At 53.7% G+C, this 23,930-nt stretch overlaps 6 protein-coding genes across 6 annotated transcripts; 4 read left to right on the plus strand and 2 right to left on the minus strand.

Annotated features, from left to right (window-relative positions):
* Positions 1-1,468: 1,468 nt before the first annotated feature.
* UCRPA7_4557 (putative amidohydrolase family protein) lies at positions 1,469-2,608 on the plus strand (the record flags this gene model as incomplete). The annotated part of the gene is made up of 2 exons (XM_007917109.1): positions 1,469-2,114; positions 2,214-2,608. 2 exons carry the CDS (start codon positions 1,469-1,471, stop codon positions 2,606-2,608), a joined length of 1,041 nt encoding a protein of 346 aa, XP_007915300.1.
* A 468-nt stretch (positions 2,609-3,076) lies between these two features.
* On the minus strand, positions 3,077-3,834 carry UCRPA7_4558 (putative sur7 protein; the record flags this gene model as incomplete). Its single annotated transcript, XM_007917110.1, has 3 exons — positions 3,077-3,174; positions 3,234-3,685; positions 3,779-3,834. The coding sequence occupies 3 exons, from the start codon at positions 3,832-3,834 to the stop codon at positions 3,077-3,079; spliced, it is 606 nt and encodes a 201-aa protein (XP_007915301.1).
* Positions 3,835-6,301: 2,467 nt separating this feature from the next.
* UCRPA7_4559 (putative tat pathway signal sequence protein) lies at positions 6,302-7,240 on the plus strand (the record flags this gene model as incomplete). Its single annotated transcript, XM_007917111.1, has 1 exon — positions 6,302-7,240. One exon carries the CDS (start codon positions 6,302-6,304, stop codon positions 7,238-7,240), a length of 939 nt encoding a protein of 312 aa, XP_007915302.1.
* Positions 7,241-11,808: 4,568 nt separating this feature from the next.
* UCRPA7_4560 (hypothetical protein) lies at positions 11,809-13,680 on the plus strand (the record flags this gene model as incomplete). Its single annotated transcript, XM_007917112.1, has 1 exon — positions 11,809-13,680. The coding sequence occupies one exon, from the start codon at positions 11,809-11,811 to the stop codon at positions 13,678-13,680; it is 1,872 nt and encodes a 623-aa protein (XP_007915303.1).
* A 3,226-nt stretch (positions 13,681-16,906) lies between these two features.
* Positions 16,907-19,225, plus strand: UCRPA7_4561 (putative calcium-related spray protein; the record flags this gene model as incomplete). The annotated part of the gene is made up of 1 exon (XM_007917113.1): positions 16,907-19,225. One exon carries the CDS (start codon positions 16,907-16,909, stop codon positions 19,223-19,225), a length of 2,319 nt encoding a protein of 772 aa, XP_007915304.1.
* Positions 19,226-20,801: 1,576 nt separating this feature from the next.
* Positions 20,802-21,680, minus strand: UCRPA7_4562 (putative gtp-binding protein; the record flags this gene model as incomplete). The annotated part of the gene is made up of 1 exon (XM_007917114.1): positions 20,802-21,680. The coding sequence occupies one exon, from the start codon at positions 21,678-21,680 to the stop codon at positions 20,802-20,804; it is 879 nt and encodes a 292-aa protein (XP_007915305.1).
* Between the last annotated feature and the right edge of the window lie 2,250 nt (positions 21,681-23,930).

The following is a 23,930-nucleotide window of genomic DNA, read 5'->3' on the forward strand; positions in this document are numbered from 1 at the left end:
GTGTATTCTCTACGCTCTAGGATGGCAGCCTTTTACTTTCGAGGAGTGGATCGTGGCCGGTTCAGCTTGTTCTGGTCTATTTTGACACACGGCATGAACCAATCCTGGCTGAACCTTTCTGCTGCACAATTGTAGAATTGGCAAAGCGAGTCTACGGTCCACGCCGCCATGCCACGTAAGAACGAATGACTCCTAGGGTCTAGGCTCGTCCATGTCTAGATTTGTCTCACGGGAGAGGACGACCCAGCTTGGCTTGCAGCCGCCTCCAATTGAGATATTGACAGCACAACCTGGCAAGACGAAGCGATGGGTAGTCCAAAGGCATGAAAGTATTTACCTCGTTTCTCACGGGCCACATTGTTCTTTGTTGTTCGGAAGGGGCTTTGCCTTGTCACGTTTCGATTACGCTTTGCTTCTCACTCAGATTGGCTGAAATGTGGATAGGCCCAGCCTCCAAGCTCCCTAGATTACTGTAGTAATTTTCTCAAATAGTTATCATACTCATTGTCTCTTCTAAAAGAAATTCTTCAACTTTTGGTGATGTTCATGTCAAAACGAGACTATTTAGATCATCATGGGCTCTCTGTCCTAGGCTGGTGAATATCCAATAATGCCCTTTTCCCGACTTTGACTCGAGTTCACCAATGAAATTTAATCAATTACCCTTTTCAAATACAGACCTGAGCCTTGTGATATTATGACGTCTAGGAAATGTTGCTTGATCGGCCACTCCAGACCACACTCTCACGCGGGACTTGAAGTTCTAATTATGAACGTCAAACGAGAATGAAGCCGAATAGATGAGTCATTCCAAAAGGACCTTCACAGGGTATTGCTACGTATACTGGCGCCTCTTCATTTCTGACTACAAGGACGTTAAATCATGATATAGGTGTTTCTAAAGAATCGACTCTGTATAATACCCGGAATGCCAATGCCGGGTTGGTGGAATCGCAAAGTGGAGCTTCTCGGTGCAGGTCGCTGAGGACCCCAGCCGACGGGTATTTGTCTTGCAGGTCCCGAGCCCACAGCACCGTCTCGGCGGCCCTATGACATCGGCTCTCGGGGTGAAGATCCAACGTCTATAGTGGGGTTGGGTTCAACTATCGTGTGCCCAGCGGGCGACCTTACCCCGCCAAAAAGAGGCCAGCAGTGTCGAGATGGAGTTCAAATGTGCCACAGCTGCTGCAGCTGGGAACAAGGGGAAGGCTGCTGTTGCTAGGCCCAAGCTCCTCTTTATGAAACGTCAGAATCCAGGCTGAACTGCAGATCTGCTGTTGGAGGACTAGGTTAGGTTGTTGCACACCGACATCTTCAGACTCAGCTGTGTCCCATCCATCGTTCTTCGTTTCGAACGGCCCAATCCAGCCGACCTGCATCTCGTCACCGCTCGCCCTTCAAGCTTCACCGCAAATCTCTGCGGACTTTCCAGAGCCCAATTGATCAATATCCAGATCTATTCACAAAGATGGCGCCCCTCTCCGACGTCCCCATCATCGACTCCCACATCCACCTGTATCCGGCGTCCGAGCTCCCGACGCTGGCATGGTGCTCGCCCGACAGCCCGCTGGCCGGGCAGCGGTCGGTAGAGGAGTACCGCGCGGCCGCGGCCGGCTCGCCCGCCACGCTCCGGGGGTTCGTGTTCCTCGAGACGGACCGCAAGAACGACGAGGCGGCGCCGGACCCGGCGACCGGGTGGAAGTACCCGCTGATGGAGGTCGAGTGGCTGCGGCGCATCGCGACGGGCCAGCCCCGCGACGGCGAGGGCCACGCCGCCGAGGACGCCGCGCTGTGCCTCGGCATCGTGCCGTGGGCGCCCATGCCGGCCGGCGCGGAGACGCTGGAGAAGTACATCGCGGCGGTGCGCGAGACGGCGGGGCCGGCGTGGGACAAGGTCAAGGGGTTCCGCTACCTGGTGCAGGACAAGCCGAACGGGGTCATGCTCAAGGACCCGTTCATTGAGAGCCTGAAGTTGCTGGGCCGTCAGGGGCTGGTGTTCGATACTGGTGTTGATCAGCATCGCCGGGGCCGCATACAGCTGGAGGAGTGCGTGGAGATGATTGACCGTGCGCATGAGGACGTTCCAGAGGAGCACAAGGTCAAGTTCATCATCAGTGAGTTGCCTGCTCCTTTGCTTTCGAGAATGATTAGCCCCGACACAGGCATGCGTTACAAAGAAAGGATCGATTGCTAACTAAGACACCTTTAAATAGACCATATGTGCAAGCCAGACTTGACTGTAATCAACCCAGCAGACCCAGCCTTCATCGCCTGGCGTACAGCTATGTACACACTGAGCAAGTGTAGCCAGGTGTACATGAAGGTCAGCGGCGGGTTCCCCGAGATGTCAGACACGCTCAAGCAGCAGTCAGCAGAGGAGATCTTCGAGAGCATCATGCCGTGGCTCGCCGTCATCCTGGCCGCCTTCGGCCCCTCGCGTCTCATGTTCGGCAGCGACTGGCCTGTGTGCACCGTCGGCATGGAGAAGGGCAGCGCGTGGGAGAAGTGGCGGTTGATCGTGGAGCGACTGTGCGACATGGCCTCGTTGAGCAAGGAGGAGCAGGAGATGATCTGGAGCGGGACGGCGGCAAAGGCTTACAACCTCTAAAGGAGGCCCTGGTTTGTGCCTGGGGGGGAGATGGGATATGACTAGTGGGAAGAACCCCGGAAATAGGACTAAGGCATGGGACATGGGCTACAAATTGATCGGTTTTCTTTTGCGGTAGGAAAATATACCCATTATAGAATTACTACTTAATGGTTTCTTGCTACGTGAGTTTCCCGTTCTTCTCACTTGGGACTTCACGTCCAGTCTATGTCTATGCCTGAACTCCCAAAATTTCAATCAACACGAACCGTTGCAGTGTATTATGGCTTCGTCCATCCACGAAGGGGTGGGTATTGCCAGGACTGAAAGATCCCAACCGAATCAGGCACCCATACTGGAGTAGCCATGCCTCTGGCCACATGCGCACGCCTACGACCTATATGGCGTCTTGAGTTTTCTCTGGGAGTCTCGCCTGCTGCACAATTGGGTATCTCGGGCGCGATTCCCTCCCAACCTGCCTCTTCTGTGTCAGACGCGGATGCTGGGGAAGTGCTGTGTATACTTCCAAGTGACACACTTGGCTTCTAACTTGATGATGGTGATTCCTGCGGGGCCGTCTTCGCTGGCTTTTCAGTAGCCGGCTTGACTGGCTTTCGCCCGATCCGTACGTCCCGCCTGGAAGTACAGCAGCATCCCAAGGCGGAGTGAATGACAAATGACAATCCTGCAAATCCCGTGGCCATCCACATGAAGACGAACATCTTGACTCCCACATCGGCATGGATGTTGAGATCCGACTGAGCGGTCGCAGCATACTTGAAGACAATACTAATGACAGTTGCTATGACAGTTGCGGCCAGGATGATGAAGCCGTTGAGAGCCGCGGTCAGGGCCATGGGCAGACTCCACCAGCGTGACAGAATAGCCACGGGCGTGATGAAGATCATGACGAAGCTGAGGACGGTACCCGTGATGAAAAAGCCATACATGATATTCGACGTGATGCGTAGAATGTCAAGAATCTGGATGACCTCTGCAGGAAGAGCAATCGTCGCTCCCGCCAAAAGCTCGCTCATGAGAATCTCGACTGGGTTGAACCAATAGAGATTTTTTGGCTTAGAGCAGTAAGTAACGCCACTGATTGAATGTAAGCATAAGTCTGACGAGAAAGTCGTGAGCGTATTAATCTTACCTATCCTTGTAGCCCTCACAGAAGTTCCACAAGCCCACTTGATAGAAATCATGTAGGCCGATAGTCCGGGCAATGGAATTGATGAGCTGTGCATTGGGCACGGACTGAGGGATGATGTCTGTCAAGTCAAGCTTGAAGAAATAAACATCATTGAGGACAGCCCGATTATGGGTGTTGCCAATGCACACCTGAAGAGGTCAGTTTACTTACTTCGAGACCGGATAGTGAGGAAATGGGCTTACAAGAAGGAGAAAGATGAATGCGACAAAGTATGAAAAGGAGGCTGCGAATGCGAATATGCGTCGCGTTCTGGTCGACCTCTTCAGGTCTGCTGGTCTGATCTCGTTCCGGGTAGTCTCTTTAGATGGCCGCTCTGAGCCGGTTGCTGAAGCTCTGTCCACATGGCGCCTCCGGACCTTGAGTATCGAGGGTAAAGCCATGACTGAATCCTGTGATTTAGTGAGGATCCTCTTTGGTGTTGAGCAACGCGTCGCGAGGTTTTTGGAATGTGTAAGAAGCGCTCAACGCTGGTGAAAGAACAAGGGTAGCTCCGGGCTGTGATCGTGATAGCAACGAACGAGCGACCGGACGCCTACCGGCAGCAGCCAAGATGTTTATTTTCTCCGAGAAATTGAGATGGAGGCGCCGAGCCTTGGACCTAGTCTTGGACAAGGCTGTATCTCAGCTGAAGCCGGAGCATAGGAGACGCTCTCGATGGGCAGTCCAAGACGAAAAGCTAAGGTCAAGGTAAGGTAAGGTAGGGTAGGATCACACAGCGTGACGCCTTTCCCCCCAAAAAAAAGCCCATGAGTACCTAAGCTCCTAAGGTTTGTTGGAGCATCAACGAGCCAGTGACGGCAACGACCTCCAGGTTACGCGTACCCAAAGTGGCCAAGCCGTCGTAGGGAGAGCCTGCTGGGGCCGCTCCATTGGGCTCCGCAAGTCCCTGAAGGTCGGTGGGGCAGTGGCTGAGTGACTTTCGTTTACTGGTACCTTTAATCTCTACGGGCACTTGTCGCCTGTCAGTCTGTTTCTGCTCGTGATAGCGAAATTGTACCCGTAACAGACACAGAGAATGGGTGCATTCTGAGACAGCTATAGCACCATCTCCTTTGTTTGTGGCCAACTCTCTCGAGAGGTTCCAGAGTATCACCCCCAAGTGAGGCTTCACCTATGGCTCTGGTGGTACCTCGTGGCAGTCCTCATCCGGACGGCGACTGGGAGGGACCCTGCGGGCTGGTAGGGCGGAACTGGCGGGCGGCTCCACCACGCTGCAGAAGCCTTCTACTATGCAGTAATGCCGGGCGACGTCTCTTCAGCTTGAGCAAGTTGGGGCATGTGTGTGACATCACCTGGAGAGACGCTATCAAGTTTTGTCTTCACATCGCAATATCTGCCCCAGTTAATCCTGCATCGCCAACCCGCCTCAAGTGGGCATCGCCTGACCGCCAGCCTATTGCACAGTACCGCACGGGTGGTACACGTGTATGATCTGGCCGCCCAGGGCAAGACACGGCGAATCGAAGTGCTGTCCGGGTGCGGTATGGTGTGGTTATGGTCATGAAGGCACAGCCAAGCGCCAGGAGCAGCAAGGGCTTCAGCGCTTCAGCGCTGACCGAATACGGACTCAGTCTTCACGGTGCTACCTACGCAGGCAGGTAGGCTATGTCCTAGTAAATGGGAATGTGAATCTGAGAGAATCGCTTACAAAACGTTGATGATTCCACAAATGTTTAAGGTTATCCCAAATGTCTTGATCGTCTTATACAAGGTGATTTAGCATCAGTACCGGTAGGGACAAGGTAGGACATGATATTGGATATCCACCGCCCCGAAATCTGGAAGTGCTTGAGACGTTGCCGCAGCAGACCCGCCGAACAGGCTGGAAGACCCTCCAAGAGCAGGGGTAAACTGCACCTAGGGCACCTAGGGCACCTTAAATTTTGATGCGTCCCGGGGGCCGATTGCTGTCCGCTTACCTACCTCACCTTGTAGCGCTCATCGAACAAACACGGCTTTTCGGAATCGGGGTCTGAGATCGAGAAATCATCTTCCATTCTCCACCACCGGCATCTCCTTCTTTTGCATGTCTTACACTGTAGTTTGATCTTATGCTCTTTCTTTAATCTTGTCATCGGGCTGTATCCTGCCGGATTGCCTGAAATATGGCGCTCCTCAATCTTGTCGTCATCGCGCTCCTGGCTATCCGGGCGCAAGCCGCAGATTCGACAACAACTTCTAGTGATGATGGCGTTGTCATGCTGACTGGCACAAAGTCGACTTCTGAGGATCCAACGCCCACAGGAACCTACGAATCATACGGATCAACATCTTCGTCTGGTTCTCTAAGTTCAATCGCAAGTAACGCGACAGTCACTTCATCCACAAGCTCCGAGACGGTCACATTTCTGACCGGATCGGTCAAGACATCGTCTTCAACTACACTCTCAGGAAACTTCTCCATCACATCATCTTCAACATCCACAGCGCCTGTCGCAACAAACACACAGCCCTGCAATGGCTGGCCTGAGTTTTGCACCAGAAAGTACAGCAATGTCACCATGGTGGGCTGTCACAATTCACCATTCATAAGATCCGGAAGCACCGCTGCAAACCAGGACCTGGACGTAACGACTCAGCTCAACGACGGCATTCGTTTCCTTCAGGGCCAAATCCAGTGGCCCGCTAATGGCACGGAGCCGCACTTCTGCCACACGAGCTGTGACATTCTCGATGCCGGTCCCATCACCGACTGGCTAGGCAAAGTCAAGACCTGGGTGGCAGCTCACCCATACGACGTTGTCACTATTCTGCTGGGCAACGGCAACTACTCTGATGCCTCTATGTATGCGCCCTTCATTGAGTCTACCGGCATACAGAAGTATGCATATGTACCCGACGTGGCAGCGCCGTGGACGGTCGATCAATGGCCGACATTCTCGGAACTCATTCTCCAGGGCGTCAGGACGGTCATGTTCATTGACTACAACTACAACGCAACCGCAGCTCCGTGGCTCCTGGACGAGTTTGGATACTTTTGGGAAACGCCCTTCGATCCGGAGGACACCAGCTTCCCCTGCACCGTCCAGCGACCACCGAGACTGATGGGAGACGAGAACGTGGAGGCTGCTAGAAACTCCATGTACATCATGAACCACAACCTGAATGTGGAGGTGAGCCTCCTCGGCGCCTCTCTTCTCGTCCCGGCGGTCACGTCGCTCAACACGACCAACAACGTGTCGGGGGACGGAAGTCTCGGCATGGCGGCGAACAACTGCCGCTCGGACTGGGGAAGGGCGCCCAATTTCTTGACAGTTGATTACTATGAGTACGGCGGGTTCCCCGGCTCTGTATTCGAGGTCGCGGCTATCCAGAACAACGTCACGTATGACAGGAGCAAATGCTGTGGAAAGGTGGAGAACGCAGCGCGCAGGGCTTTGGTCGCCATGTCGTCGTGGAGCTTTGGCGTGCTCGCTCTCGCGTTCTGGTTCGTGTTGTAATTGCGGGTTGACTATCAAGGTTTTATGGGTATAGACGGGGTTCACTGTACTGGTGCGAGCGTCACGGCGTTGGACGGACATGATAGACTTTTGTTACGCTCTCGTTATCACTAATGCTGTGTGATTCGGAGTCATGAATAGATTAATATTACCATAATACAAATTTGAGACTGGTACTTATAGTATTCTTGGGTCTTATGACTGGACTACCAATACCAACTAGATTTGACCTGAGGAGACTTTGAGATTTCTTGGGAAGATTGGCCTTGTTTTTGCGGTTCGCCATACATATTGCATCACTTGGCTCTTCAGATCGGGCCGAACAAGACAATTCAGGGTTCCAATATGACTCGGGGTTTCTTCCATTAATTTCCATCGCTATGGTGAGGTATCTGAGGTGATCTGGGATAAAGCAGTATACAATAAGCGTGATAAGACCGTGATGATAGTTGCCCAACAAAGACGCTAAGATGAACAAGACTAATAGATGTGAACAAGACCAGAGGGCATATCACCGTCTGAAGAACGGTGTCGTCAGAGTCTTCCAAATCCCAAGGCGTCTCTTCGCCGTAGGGGTGGCCGGCGCCGTCTGAACCATGCCACTTGCCAACCTCAGCCGCCGCTCAGCCTGTTCGCGGCGCTGCTGGTTGATCCACCGCAACTTGAGAACCTCTCGGCCTAGCAAGGGAAATATCGCACGAATGTTCTCGCCAGATTCAGCACTGGCTTCCATGAAAGAACATCTCAGACCGGCGCCGCCGATGCTCCCACGCGGCCCGCCTACCCCTGAGGTCACGGTTGCGGCCGCTTTGCTACCTTCCACCCACCGGACGCGGCGGTCTTCATCGTCAATGTCGCATTTATTACCCAGTAGTAGGAGACCGTACCCACGGGCTGATGCGCCGACGCTGTTGCGTATGAATTCGGCGAGACTAATGCACAGGCGAAAGGAGGCCGGGTCGTCGACAGCATAGACCAGAACAGCGGCCTCCGTGATTGCAATTGCCTGCTCGAGCAACGGGTTAGAGGGCAAGTGCTTGGTGGGAAGTTCGAGCACATCGGCCGTATAAACTTGTTCGTCGAGCTCGACAGGATGGCGGCAGCCGCCCTCGTAAAAAGGGTCCGGCTTGCGAGGTAGCGAGCCTGTGCAGAACTGCTCCTCTTTTCGTCAGACAACACTGGCCACACATAACACAGGGCGAGGAGACAAGAGAAGCGAGCCTGCGTTACCTTTGTGATGATGGATGTCTTGCCAACGCCCTTTGCGCCGATGACGAGGATCCTGAATTCTCCGACGGGTTGCCTCAAGGCTGTCTCGGGAGCAGAGCCGAGGAGGACTCTGCTCGACCTGGCGCTGTCCAGATGCTCTGGCTTCTCCTTCCAGTTCAGCATCGCCTTGATGTACTGCGACTCCTCATCTGTCCAGACGGTTGAGCCCATGTTTTCCCTCTGTTTTCTTCCCTTATTGCCAACGAACGCAAATACCGACAGCGAAGACGGTTTGCGAGAGCCCTCGGTCCTAGATGAGGACTGAAGAAGCCCACCTCCCCTTCAGGCAGACAGGAGCGGCAGACGCCGTGGTATAAGAGCGCACGCATTATGAGGGAATCTTCAACCGGCGCGGCGTGACCTGTCACCAGACAGGGGGGCTCTCTCACTCGGCGCAGAAGCATGAACTCATGACGAGCGATCAGCTCAAGGGGGAAGTGAAACGTCTCCTACCGGTGCGGAGCAGACAGATTGAATTCTGCCAAATACCGAAGTGTGTTACAGGAACGACGACCAGTCGACGAAAGGGGATCGTGATCTGCCCCTTTGAGCCGTGTCCATCACCGTTTTCATAGGATGCACGACAGTCGGACAATTCAACACGCAATTAACACACAAGCACAGCATATCAATTCCAGGCGTGACGAATCACCATTCTCAGTACGACACTTGTAGAGATGATTTTGGCCGTGGAAGCAGACAAGGCTCAGCAGCCGTTGAGATCAGGATCTTGCAGCCACCGTGCAACGGGTTAATTAGCCGGCGGTGGTTCGGCTGCTCTGCATCTTGCAAGTAAGGAAAAGGCGGCAAGTCTGTCCCACGGTAATGAGTTGCTAGACTCGGGTTCCGTTCATCAAATTGAATGCATTTCAGATTGATGTCCAGCAAGATCGGATGAATCATATCTTATTTTTCGATGCCCTGTAAGCTTGCGTTTTGGAAGGTTGCCTCTCCGACACATTCTTTCCAATCACATAATTGCCGCCAAGTGCGCTTTCACTGCAATTTTAGCCTCACCCAAGGGATGGCTGGACCTTGACTCGCCTACAATCCTCGATATACTGTCATTTCTAGATAGAGCTCTTGGGAAAGTCTAAAATTGCAGTGAACCTTCTCAGCCACCACAACGGTAGAGGCCCGAGAGTGTTTGCGTCTAGTGATGCAATGCATTTATTCCCTTTTGATTCGACAGGGTCAACACACGAGCAGTATTTGCGTTCAGATGTGAAATTCAGAGTGTCGACCTGGATGTTGTGAGGCACTGATATGAAGAAGCTTTGACTCACCTAGACTGGGCTTTTGAGGATAAACAGCGACGCAGTATCGCCTGCATAGCATGAGTGCCTTCATTTGTGAAGGAAATCATCAACGGGTTGTTCAAAATCACGATACTACTCATCCTGACGACTTGATGGATGTTGGTAGGAGGAGCCCAGACCAAAGCAGGCCATGATGCGGTCTTGCAGGCTTCTGTCCCGAGGAGCTGGACATCCAATTTGGACGAATTCAGCCCCCAACCTCCGCTATGCGGTCGGATGCACCCTATTAATAGCGTTAGGGAAGGGGATGCTATTGGCGGGTACGCCTAACGGCTCCGTCACCACAGTTAGTTCCCAGTGCCCACTAACGCGGAGTGCATCCATGATTGGATTAGCACCCAGCGGCAACCACGCTGAAGTGAGGCCTCGCGGGGGTCTCCCCAGGATCGCGTCCGGTCTCTCTACACGAGGTCACCAGCCCAGGCATGCGATCAGTGCCAACAAAATGGATCGGAAGTCTCAAGTTGCGTAGTCCAGCAGGTCAACTGCTCGGCCCTCGCTATTCGCAACTCTTGATTGGTCTTTACGGCACCAACCGTCACCGATATAGAGAGTCAGAGCCAAGCTGAGAGATCCGTACCGTACAGCTTCTCCGTCCTCTTCTGACTCCCTACAGAAGCAACTACTGTTGGGTTGGGGATCTGACAACTACTCTTGACTCTTGACATGCTTCGTTTCTCCTTGACTGTCACGTTCCTGAGACGCTCTTCTTTCTGTCTCTCGCGTTTCTTCGCAATAGGTTGACAGCTCCGCCACGGCTTGACGCGAGACGCCCTAGTGATTCCAGAGCTCCAATTTTGCGCCATATTCTTGCCCAAAGTGGACTTCGTTTCGAAACTAGCACGGAGCCTCGCCTGCCTGCCCCAGCGAGCCCCAGGCCTCCGCTCAGCGCTACTGAGAGTGAGGGAGAGGCAGATCAAACAGATTTCAGCCGCATAGGACCCTGAGGAATCCAACTGGAAGGACTGCCCGCCAGCACTGTCGCAGGGCATCCTGTGTCTTCATCCTACATCTACACTGCCGAGTGCCTGCGACTGACGTACAACTTGCGCTCTTCTCTACCCTCGTTCCAAGATACAAGAGGCCTTTCATGCACCGTGACCTTCATGGAATAGAGTCACTGCTGATCGCGAAATACACTCTGTGATCACTCCCTCTTCTCACTGTTCTGCAGTGGTGTCACTCGTTTACTGTTATCGAATACCCCCATAAGGCGCCTATAGCTTCCACGAATCCTGCAGATCGTCGAAACACCACCCCCTGCGCCGGAACATGCTGTGTTGAAAGATGGCGTACTATGACGGAAGGCCAGGAGGGCCGCCTCGGTCAGGCTCGACAGATAATCACTCTCTGAGCCATCGCATCTCGAATATCTCTGATATCACAGACCTCGAGAATTACAACGATGACTACCCAGCCAACCCCCCACTTCGCGGCCGAGAGTCGATCGTTTCCCTCCAGTCTTCGAACGACGGCAGTCGACCTTCGCCAGCGCAACGGGCATACTCAGGCTCGTCAGGATGGTCAATGCCGTTTTCGGCATATGGCAGTGGTGGAGGATACGAGCCGGTACCAGTCACGGGAGGTTCTTCAGCAAACGGCAGAATACGCAGTACATACAGCGGAGGCACCTTGCGAGACACGCCGGAGACCATTGACGAAGGGCGTGAGAGCATAGACTTGGCTCTGCTGTCGTCTGCCGCGCCGATGGGCACTTCTGGGCCATACTCTCCGATCGCGAGGGACGAGCCAGAAAGCACTCCGGTAGATTGGTCGTCTACACTTGGGCCAATGAGTAGCAACGATCCGTTTATTAAGAGTATGCAAGAGCAGGAGGCTAAAGGCAGGTTGACTGGTGGTCTAGGAGCAGGGTTCAAGGCTGGCACGACAATACGGGAGTCTGACCTGTTGGCAACTGGCCCACCGGTAACTCGAGCTCTGTCTCGGTCATTCTCGAGAAGGGCGCCGACTATAAGTCGCATGGCGACCCGCAAAGACCTTGCTCAGAGTGAGGCAAACAAGCGAGGAGAAGTGATTGAAGTGATTGTGGAAGAACCCGATATGAATGCATCCGAAGTGGACCTCAGCGTTGTGACGGGCCCGAACACGGGCCTAGGTATGTCGAATATACGCGGTTCAACATTCCCTGTCAAGAACAAAAGGACGGAGATCTTCTATCCCCAGCCGAATTGGAGGCCATTCTCTATGAGATGGCCGTACTTGCTACTATTGGTCATCCTGTCCGCGGGTCTTGGAATTGGACAAGAAGTCCTCTACCAAAAGTCTGCCAGGAAGCCCTTGGTGAAGTTCCACGCCCCAGGAGACATTGAGCCGATTGTGTACTTCGCCTTCAAATTCGCGCCGACAATAATTGCTGTTAGTTTTGGCGTTTTGTGGCAGATCACAGATTTCGAAGTGAAGCGGTTAGAAGCCTTTTATCAACTCTCGAAAGAAGGCGGTGCGTCCGCGAATAGGTCGATCAATGTGGACTATATAACTCACTTTAACTTCTTACGCCCCATCAGAGCCATATTCCTTCAGCACTACGCTGTAGCTGTCTCGTCAGTCGCGTCGATATTGGCTGTCTCATTAGTGCCCACTCTCGGTGCGGCGTCCATAGTCTTATCCCCCGACCGAGCGGCACGGTTGAAGGATCCGGATGGTGAGAAGCAGATCCTGATCCACCCAGTTTGGTCCCGGTTCTTGACTGCAACCCTTGTCATCATTGCCGTTCTGGGGTGTGTGCTGTTCTACCAGTTGCAGAGGAGAAGGTCGGGCCTGCTCGCCGATGTTAAGGGCATCGCCGGGTTAGCCGCGATGGCCAATGTCAGCCACATCCTAATGGACTTCAAGGACATGGACGTTGCGACACATAATGATATACATCATAAACTGAAAAGCCATCGGTATGTTCTGCGAAACTCCTCACTGGCGCCGGATGACGACACACCATTGTTGAAGCACGCGGAGACTGAGTATGAACGAAATCATCTATCGGAGAATCCGCATCCATTGATGCTGCGACCAACTGGCGCAATTCCATTCATCCTGGGCATTGGGGCATTCATGGTGTTTATACCGGTCTTCTTGTTCTCGCCGGCAGGATATCTTACTGACAAGGCTCCGTGGGTTGTAACCGCGCTTGCAGTCTGCATCAAACTCGGTTGGGGCAGTCTGGATACAGACGTGCGCATGATGGAGCCTTTTTATCTCCTTTGGCGCCGGCACGCACCACCGAAGACGCTCACGCTTGATTACACTGCTATGCCCTTCGCCTGGGTGGCTCTGAAGGCATTCTTCAACGGCCATTTCCTGGTCTTTTTCGTTGGTTTTGGCACAGTCATTGCGGAGATTCTGACGATTCTCGTCACGAGTTTGGCTACAGTTGAGGGGAAAGACTTCATTGAGCATCTTCAGCCTGGGCATCCCAAGCCTGACAACGAGACGGAAAAGCAGATCAATGCGGGCCAGGAGACTGCGCTGTCTTTCTGGATCTCGCTAGGGATGGCGCTATTCATCCTTTTCTACATGACAGTCATCGCGACCATTGCATTTTTGCGGAGGAGACATCCGTTCTTGCCTCGACAGCCGAATACAATCGCGTCGATCCTCGCCTTCATCCATCAAAGCAAGATGCTCTACGACTTTGTGGGCACTGAGAAGCTGAACCACTCTGACATGGCTCGCACACTCGACCGCCTGGGTAAAACCTACGGGCTTGGCTGGTTCGAGGGCCGCGATGGCCAGTCACATTGTGGTGTTGACCAGGAGGAGCTTCTGGCTAGCTATAAGCATGGCGTTGATTACTCCCTCAGCAACAAGCCCTGGCAAGAGACGCCGCTCTGGCTATGAAGAAAGTGTGAAATTGGAGACACAAGCACCCAATTGGTAGGCAGGCTGATTGCCCACCACGATTCTCAGGCTGTATAAAGATGACATGATCGGCACCCGGTATTTAAGGGAAGCATTTACGACTATTTGGGTTTTCTTCTGGCGTTTGGGACAGCATGGTTCACCGCTGGCTACAAGACGGTGCCTGGATAGAGCGACACGGCTTGGTCTTGGACTGGATGGGACTTTGCATGATAGCATGATCAATGATAGTACATATAAACCACCCTTAAAGCTTGATCCTGTCCTGGGGATGCTGGGATTATAGCTGTTCATGACATGTGAATCACTTGACATGATGCCTATTTCTGCATTGACGATAGCCGTCCGTACGAGCAAGGGGATTTACGGGTCACAACTTCGAAGGATATCCGGCCCGGTGATTCGCATGCACTCAAGAGCTTATCTTGCCTTCCCGAAACCTAGAATTCACTGAACCGCTGTCGACAGGACATCGACGGACGGAGAAGCATCTAGATTCATAGGGTTTGGCCGATCACAGACATCAGAAGCCCAGTTTTCTGGAGGAGTTGCAAAACATGCCATCCCCGCCTAGGGGTGCACACCCGTTTCACAACTCAAAAGGGTGACAGGCCAATTATATCCAAGCGAGGGGACGTGCCGTCGTGCCCTTGTGTTTGATAATCTCGAATGCCCTCGATCAGGATCGGCATGTTATGGGGAACGCATGGATAGAGTGATGTCAATCGAGGGTTTTGAGAGCAAACTCAGGAAGAAGAGGGCTCCAGTGCTTCTCAAAATAAAACCCATTCCCCTGGCCGAGTTTTGCTGCGATCGCCCAGGCGCGACAGGCATGTGGATGTTTCTCTGCGTTGCAGCATTGGACGCCTCGTTGCTTGGTGTAACACTTCTCATTCACGCGAATGTCCACTGAGCTTTCTTCGCCCAGCCAGAAACGTAGTGGACTGTACTGTACCATACTGTGGTAGACTGGGCTGTATCGTGGTAAGACATTTTGGTGGCAGTACTGGAGATGCAACGCTCCACCGCCCTGTAACCACAAGATGGGTGTCAGTCATACGAGCTCTTTTGTTCGTGACAGCCAGCTTCAAGGTGGCTATGATGCATGGTGATTAAGCAACCACAGCACACCTGAACATGCATTAAGGTTGAAGGTGCATCACCAGACACATCACACGGCTACTGGATGGCAGACCAGGGCAAGAACTGTGTCTACACTACTCACACTACACGGTGATGAGGACACCCAAATGGGATACGCAGATGGGACCCCTAAAAAAGGGATAGACGGGGAAGCAGGGGTTGGACATTGGGCCGAGCGTGGCTGTGCTAGCCCGTAATATGTCCAGACACGCTTTGTGTCTCGAGCTGCGGCAGAATCCCCAGGTGCTCCGTGACGAGACGTCCCCATTGGCCCACTCTGCCATTTGAGAGCGCCTCTGTGTGTCGTCCTGAGTTCCTCCAGTTGCTCGCTTGCCCTGTCAGAGTGTCGCCTCACGGGCCCTCGCTGAGCGCCAGCGCCATCCTGGTTATAATCGGGGATTTTGGACGAGTTATCTATCGCCAGACGCTCGGGTCTGGCAGGTCCGTGAATCCAAAGCTGATGGTGCAGAACGGACGCCGACCAAGCAAGCATGATTATTGAGGACGATGATGATGAGGTTTGACCTGCTGGCCGCTCGAACCTTGGCCACAGCGTCCAAAAGGAGGGACAATGACGCTTTTGGTGCCAGAATCCATGCCTGCAGCACCTCCGGCTTTCCCTTTGTAGTGGACGGATGCGCGCCTCTTGGCCACCGCCGCTCACTACGAGAAGACTCTGAAAGAGACGGCTGGCAGCGTGTTTGCTTGCACTCACGGGCTTCGCTGTCCGTCTGGTTGGTCTATCATAATCTACGGTAGGTAACGTAGCCCGTCGACCCCGTGTCGATGGCCACATTCCCCGCAGGTGGTAATGTTATTTTGCTTCCTTCTAGAAGACCGCGCCTCGTTTGTGGATGCGCGTAGATTTCTGAGCACGCGGCCGGTCAGGTCGAATACGATCTTTTTCTTCCTGCAGTCGAGTCGAGCAGCCTTTTCTGGGGGACGTGGGCAAGCGTTCCTAACGTCGCATTCCTAGGCGTGTCGTGTGAGGTGCTGACGGCACACGTTATTATTATGGTTTGTGCCGGCGTTTTTCTTTCGCCAGCGGGTACGGCAGGTACCTTGCAGAGAGCGAGGGAAAAGTGAACACGAAGTACTCGTGTTAAGGGAGATCACTGACGGCATAGCCCACCTTGGGAGTGGGAGACTTGTCAGAATCTGGCATGCGCTAGTAAATCGGGTGGGCCGGCAGAATACACTTTTGTACCAATGCGCGCCAAGAGCACTCATCTCTGCCGGGGTGACTAGAGCGAGTGACTTTGATCTGCCCGACAGTCCGCGTAATTGGCACCTGCCCCCTCCAGTCTCCAGTGCCCAGTGCCCAGTGCCCAGATTCCCGTTCCTGCCTGTGTCTGTCTGTGTATGGCTGTGGGTGGTGCTGCCAACCCCCGTAAACCCAGTTTCTCCCCTTTCATTACGCACTGCACCGACTTCCGTCCATTCCTGCTTTTACGCTACGCTCCGCTGCTCTGCGCTACCTTACCCACCTACCCCCTTCCCACCCCCCCAATCCCATCCACCCATCCATCCATCACTCGCTCGTCGTCTTTCTCTTCTACGCAACGCAGCGCAACGCCAAACAACATCCCACAATCCAACATCTCGATTCCGCCCGCAAGGAAGGACCGGCTCGCCGTTTTCCTTTCTTCTCCGCGTTATCACCACCATCGCTAGCATTCGATTCGGGGTTGGAAGTTGAATTGACTTCACTTTTGTCCACAGGCAGACTTCTCTCGCTACTCGATTCCCTGCCTCGACCATCCGACAACAAGCGGACACCCCCTACCGAATCGCGCCTCCTGAATCCATTTCCGTTCTCCTACGACTTCTTTTGCAACCCGCCACATTTTCATCCGCAAACACCGCAATCTCCCTCGCTCGATCTACCTTGGATGCTGTGGTAGATCTCGATTCTTCCCTTCGCCATCTAGAGCCGGTCTTTCGTGAAGGACAACAAAGAAAGAAATCTACGGGTTCGACGACACGAGACATCCCTCTCGACTAATAGCCCGCCGGGCACCACAAGTCACATCGAGAGCGTCTTCAGAATTCATCTCTCACCATGCGGTTCTCATTACGGACACCGCTTCTCCTTCTCTCCTCTCTCGCAGCGTTCATCGCCCCGACCGTTGCGGGAGAGCCGCTACTGAAATCAAATTCTCTGAACACATGCCAGGAGAACTCTGGTTTCACTGCTAGTCTGTTCAGCGTCGTTTTCACGCCAAACAACGGCTCTGCACTGGTCGACATTGTTGCTGTCTCCTCTATTCAGGGTAGCGTTGTTTTCGATGTAGCCATCTCCGCCTATGGATACCAGATTATCAGGACAACCGTCGATCCTTGCGACGTCGGCCTCGCCGGTCTTTGCCCCATGACTGCTGGAAAGATTCCTCTGACCTTCGTCTTGCCCGTCAGCGAGGATGCCGTCAGCCAGATTCCTGGAATCGCCTACAGTTTCCCTGATCTTGATGCCAAGGTCAAGGTCTTCATCAACATGACTGAGGATGGCAGCAAGACTGGTGACAGTGTCGCTTGCGTCGAGGCCAACGTCTCAAACGGAAAGACTGTCGATTTGATTGGCGTGAAGTGGGCCACCGCTATCGTCGCTGGTCTCGCCCTGGCTTCATCCGCCGTTGTCTCTGGACTGGGTCACTCCAACGCTGCATCTCACGTCGCCGCTAACGCGCTCTCTCTGTTCGGCTACTTCCAGGCTCAGGCTATGCTTGGTCTTACCGGCGTTCCGTTACCGCCCGTTGTGATGTCTTGGACACAGGATTTCCAGTGGAGTATGGGCATTATTAGAGTTGGCTTTATGCAGAGTATCTTCACATGGTATCAGAGAGCAACAGGAGGCACGCCATCCACGCTCTTCGACTCTTTGACCACCGTATCTGTTCAGGTTCAGAAGCGCTCTCTGGAGGTTGCTGAGCCTGCCCTAAACCTGTTCAAGCGTTCCATTGCCATGATGCCCCGAAGCATTGTTGAGCCTGCAATCAAGCTCGCCAAGCGAGGAAACATCACCACTGGATCTGGAGCTTACCTTGTCTATGGCATTCAGCGTGTTGCTTTCCGAGCAGCGATTGAGTCGACCAACCTGTTCATGACTGGCTTGGCCTTCTTCTGTATTTTCGTCGTCTTCACCATCCTCGGTGTTGCCGCATTCAAGGGTTTCTGCGAATTGGCCGTTAAGCAAAAGTGGATGGCCAGTGACAAGTTCCTCGAATTCCGCAATGGCTGGTTCACTGTCCTCAAGGGTATTCTCTTCCGCATGACTCTCATCGGATTCCCTCAGATGACCATCCTGTGCATGTGGGAGTTCACACAGAAGGACTCTGCTGCTGAGGTCGTTCTCGCCGTCTTCTTCTTCTTCGGCATGGCTGCTACCCTTGGATGGGCTGCATCGAAGGTGATCCGTATTGCACGACGCTCCGTCGCCATGCACAGAAACCCTGCCTACATCCTGTTCTCCGACCCTCAGGCCTTGAACAAGTGGGGTTTCCTCTACGTGCAATTCCGCGCTTCCGCCTACTACTTCATTGTTCCCTACCTCATTTACATTCTCATCAAGGGCATGTTCATTGCCTTCGCCCAGTCGAGCGGCACTGTTCAGGCCATTGCCTTCATCTTGATCGAGGCCGGTGCTCTCATTGGGGCTTCTGTCCTCCGACCTTGGATGGACAAGAGCACAAACTCGTTCAACATTGCCATCTGCGCCATCAACTTCCTGAACGCCGTCTTCTTGTTGATCTTCACGGATGTCTTCAACCAGCCTCCTCTGGTCACTGGTGTCGTCGGTGTGGTTCTCTGGATTGCCAACGCTGTCTTTGCACTGGTCCTCCTGATCATGCTTATCGTCACCACTGTCATTGTCTTCTTCCGCAAGAACCCCGACGGCAGATACCAGTTCATGGCTGACGATCGTGCGTCTTTCATGAAGTCGCAGACTCAGCTGACCACGACCACCGAACTGGATGCCCTGGCAGCAACTGCCCGAGGTGACAAGGGTGGCTACAAGCCTGGTCTGGATCTTGATGACGACGCCGATTCGATCTCATCGGATTCGCTTAAGCGCCGAACCGACCCCTCGAACATGCCGATTCGTCCAGGCACAGCTAACTCATACCGGCCCAACTACAACGAGCCTCCTCGCTCACCCGTGGATCCTTCCGTTCCTTTGTTCCCCGCGAACGGACGGCCGCCTCAGCAAGGGTATGAGAGCCCGTACGGAGGACAACAGTACCTCCGCCAGCAACACAGTGGCCAGTCCATGAACAGAGCCCCGAGTCCATTCAACGGCTCAACATCAAACCTGTCTTCCGGCTATCGTTCACAGCACAACGCTAGCCCCGCCGGGTTCCGATCACAAAACAACGCCAGGTAAGTCTACAAACTCCATATCCTTCAAGGTCATAGCAACTAACAACTACTTCAGCCCTTGGCAACGTGGAGCCGGTTATGAACATTAATGAACGTCAGACATGACCGGGCCATAACGGCCTCCGTCTCCTTGGATTACCATTCATGACCAAAATGGGTATTGGTTTTCTTTTCTTTGCGATATCGCATTTACATATAAAGGTCATATGGCATCGACCCAATGGATTTTCAGTTGGTATCATCTTTTGAGGGTTAGTCGAACGACACAATAGTTGGAGGGGGGATTCTTCCTCAACCCGCGACACCCGAAAGACGAGAACCCTGTTTAGGATATGAGGGGTATCATCCCCTGTTGAAGGCAAACCACATCGGTTATTTTATTTTTCTTTTCTGTTCAATTATACAGAGCATGACAAAGGCGTCAGGAGGAAGAGGTCCAATTGATCATTCTCGCTGTACCATCGACACACAACACGCGATTCCCTGGTGTACATAGGCTGAGGAGGGGAGGGGTTCCTGGAACAAGTCAGCTGGTCTGGGAATATGGAAAGGTCAACACCAAAGAGAACACTAGATAGGCCGACCACCGTTCGGTGTGGACGGACCAGGATAGTTATTGCTAATTGATTTCCTTTATAAGCATTCCTTAGTACTCGAAATTGTGACCAATAATTGTGAACTCGAAGTTTTCTGCCCACCACGTGGCTGCATGTCATCTTGCATATCATCCTTAGGATTCCTCCGGATTCAGAGGCTCTAGAGGGATTCAGGGGTAAGCAGACATGATAGGCTATTATTGTATAAGAGTCGAGTTGGAAATTGTCACAAATCGGTCTTCACGGCAAGGCACATCACATGAAAGTCACGGGAGAGCGAGGCACATGTCCAATGAATAGATTCAATCGTCATCTACCCACTGTCCTAGAGGCAGGTGTTAAGACTGAATGTCTGCCTTGCTTTCTTTTTTTTGGTGTCTTTGATTCATATGGCTGGCTACAGGAAACCTTCCAAAACATCCAGCTCCGTAGACCACATGATTTGACAGCCTCACCAACGTCCCCGTGTGAGGCATGGGAAAAAAAACCTCCCCAGTCTTGCCCTGGAGCTGGTCCGGGGAGGAGACCTTCGAAAAAAGGCCCGCCCCGGTGCTCCGGAATGTTGTCCGAAAAACAGTATCTCAAGACAAACGAAATAACTTAAAGTAGGCCACAGCATTGGACCCAGCTGGTGGGGTTTGTTGCACAGGGGCACAAGTGTTGACGCGGAGACACAGAGGATAGAGGAGGGGACGCGGGTCAGGGGCTCTCGGAAGAGCGACCAGCCTGCTGATGCCAGTGAAAGCCCAGCCCCGGCGGCCACAGCCCCCCTTCCTCGCCGTGCCTCGCCCGTGTGCAACGGACAGGTGGTGCATTAGCAACAAGACGCGAGCCGCGAGGCGATGGCATGGCGACGCCATCTCGCTTTTGCTCGGAAATGAATGAACGGCTTTTGATTTGGTTTCTTCTATCAGCCTGGCGTTTCTCTGGTGTGAAGAGGGCGATGTTCGTGTTGGTCCTCCCCCGAGGCGGACATCAGACGGCTTATGCGCGGACGACCATGCCGTTGCGGCGCGAGCTGGCGGGGCTGACGTACTCGTCCTCGGACGAGGAGCACTCGGAGCTGTCCTCGCCGTAGCCGCAGCGGGAGCCGCCGCAGTCGAGGCGGACGCGGTCGCCCTTGCGGGTGATGCCGTAGCGCTCGCAGGTGCAGGAGCTGCAGTCTGAGCCGGGCGTGCTGTAGCCGGACATGCTCGAGATGGGGCTGGAGCTGTCGGAGCGGTAGGACAGGGAGGAGCCGTTGCTGGAGACGGGCGAGCCGGTGTCGCTGTCGAAGTCGGTGATGATCTCGCCGTAGTAGTCGTCGTCAATGCCGGCGGAGCCGAAGCGCTGAGCCAAGTCGTCGACCTCGTCGAAGTCGGCGTTCAGGATGTTCTTGGTGGCGTGGGGAGCGACGGGCTTGGGGGCCTTGATCTGGGAGACGGACAGGGGACGACCCTTGGGGATGTCAGAGGATCGGTGGCGGGAAGACTTCTCCTTGGATGATGAGTGGTGCTTGGACGAGGAGGAGTGCTTGCTGGATGACTTGTCCTTGGAAGAAGAGTGCGATGAGGACTTGGACTTCTTCTCGGATGGGACATCTAGGATGTTGAGTTCCCGGCCGGTGGTCGGCTCTGTGGTTGAGGCCTCGCTGGGGTTGTGGGAGACGTGGTAACCATCGATGATGTAGTAGTACCAGTATCGCTGGCCGGCCTCAAGGGTGGTGCCCTGGAATCTGAAGGTGCCCTTCCAGGTTCCCTTGGAGGAGTTCTTGTCCTTGGAGAGCGGGAGCTGGCCGACGTAGTTGTCCCAGGAGCCGAGCAAATGAACGGTCTTGACGCCTGAAGAGACGCGGAGAGAGAATGATAGTTGAGTAGCCGCCATTTTTATATTATTACTAATGTCGATGCTGCAGAAATCTCGAGACACAAAGATTTGTTTTGAGTATATCGACTTTGATGAGCAAGTAAAAACCAGTTTTTGCTTATTAGGGGGGATAGTTGACCGGCAACTAGAGAGAGATTGTGATAACTTTGGGGATTTTGGTATTAGATTTTTTTGAATTAATCGACAGAGCACAGCTCTACGATGAGAAAACACACAAAAACAAAGGGGGAAAGAGGAAAAACAGAAACTGGATTTTGAGAGTTGAATGCTTGCCAAAGAAGAGAAGAGAGGAAAGGACGGAAAGGGAGGGAGAGGAAGCCAACTGTTATATGAGCGCGGCCAGATATCACGGCCTCCGCTGGTGGTTACCCAGGCCAGCAGCCAGAACGCAGCAACACCGTTCGTGGAAGGCCTTGCTTCCCTGCAGCAGCAGCGCAATCAAGGCCCATGCCGGCCGGCATGCACTAGTTTCACACTAGACATTACATATCGCCAATAGGGGAGCAAGCCAATGAGGGGGCCATGCCACCGACGGCGGCTTCTGTGTGGTGGAGTGCAGGAAGCAATATCACAGAAAAGAGGGGAGACGACTGTCAGTAGTCTCCGCCTGCATTCTGCTTGTCACTCCGTAGGACGTAAAGGAGAGGCGTGACAGGCAGGGCGATAGCAGAGGGAACCTTGGAAGTGCTACCACCACAACTACTACCTACCACGCGTAGTACGGGGCACTACTGCATGACGGGCGGTTAAGCAACGTGAACGGCTAGAAAGAGGGAAATATGCTGGCAGACGGAGAAGATGGGCAGGAGGAGAGAGAGAGCGGCCTTGGGGTTGGCTGGCGTGGTGAAGAGCGAGTAGGAGTGAGAAGCCGATATGTGTGAACGGGCGTGCTGATGGCGCTAGTCCTCTCCGGGACCAATGGGCGTCTAAATCCCTGCCCTCGTTGGCCAATAGCGGGGGTCAGCACCTATATCGACTTGCCTCGAAGAGATATCACGACAGCCCGGCTCCATCGAGGGCGTCAAAAATAAACGGCCAATCACCCTGCCACCCGCGTCGACGGTGGCTGCATGATGCGGACGAACAGACGAATTGTGCTCTTGCGCACAGGCCGAAGATCATCTTGAGCGAGCTCGCCCGCTTACTGGACAGCCTTTCATTCTGCCCCCATCTCCATCACTGCCGGTCGCGAGGCACTTGCACCCTGCTACCACTCACGAGCAGCCTGGATTCTGCCGTCCGGAGAAGACAGACTCAGAGAACAAGTCGACATGTCAGCCTGGCTGTATGCACGGCCAGTTCGCTACAACTTGCCCCAGCCTGGACATATGCCCATAGATGGGTCATCCTCCCCTCTGGATGTTCCCGTGAGCCCCTCTTCAGGGATATAAACGAGGAGCTGGCCTGTAGCTCCATGCAGTCTTTGATGCAATGCAGGAAACACCTTCCATGCTCGTCGAGGGCTTCAGAGCTTCTCACTGTTCCCATTGGCAAACGTAGGCGGTTGCGGCCAATCTCCCGGAATCCAAGAACCGGAGATCACGATGTTGTTCAGCAAACGGCTCAACATGCCATCTAAGCGACCGAGACACGGCAATCGCGTTGTGTTTGACGACGCATGGAGTCTACCAAGTGGTCTTCTCATGGTAACAATACCACGATACCCCAAGATGCGGAACGGGCCTCCCGCTACCAGATCAGCCAACCATCATGAATACGACCTTGTCAGCTCGGTGAAAACGATGGCAAAAGTTCCTGTCTTTGACTTTCTGTAGCTGCTCACGGCGCTTGAAGTTGCAACCAGTCCGAGAACGCTCCCTGGCTCTCTCTAGGAGATGAGTTGAGCGGGAACTCGTGACATCTCTGCAATGTGCTTGTTGGTGTCTACTTTGCACGCCACTTATTCTTGTTGCTTCTGCCATGTCGTGACTGCTTCTGCTGTTGCCGTCATCTGTAGCTGCCCGTCTATCCATTGGACGACATAGCCAATTTGCACGATTCCAGGTGTCTCCAATGCCGATTCCCGCGGTCAGATTCGCGCGGCCCGCCGTTGTACACCGTCTCCACCTCTCCACCCTTCCCGCCCTTCATCCTGCCTAGGAGCCTAGCAATCCTCCCACACACTCCACAATCTATCTATCAGGCAAGTCATTCAATCCTCTTGGTCAGAAACATAGCACACCCTCATCTCCTCCGTTCTGTACACCATCAAGTGAGACCCCGTCTGTCCATCTCTCGGCCTAATGC

Source organism: Phaeoacremonium minimum (assembly GCF_000392275.1).
Source record: "Phaeoacremonium minimum UCRPA7 unplaced genomic scaffold PA7_03_scaffold_351, whole genome shotgun sequence".
Classification (NCBI taxonomy): Eukaryota; Fungi; Ascomycota; class Sordariomycetes; order Togniniales; family Togniniaceae; genus Phaeoacremonium; species Phaeoacremonium minimum.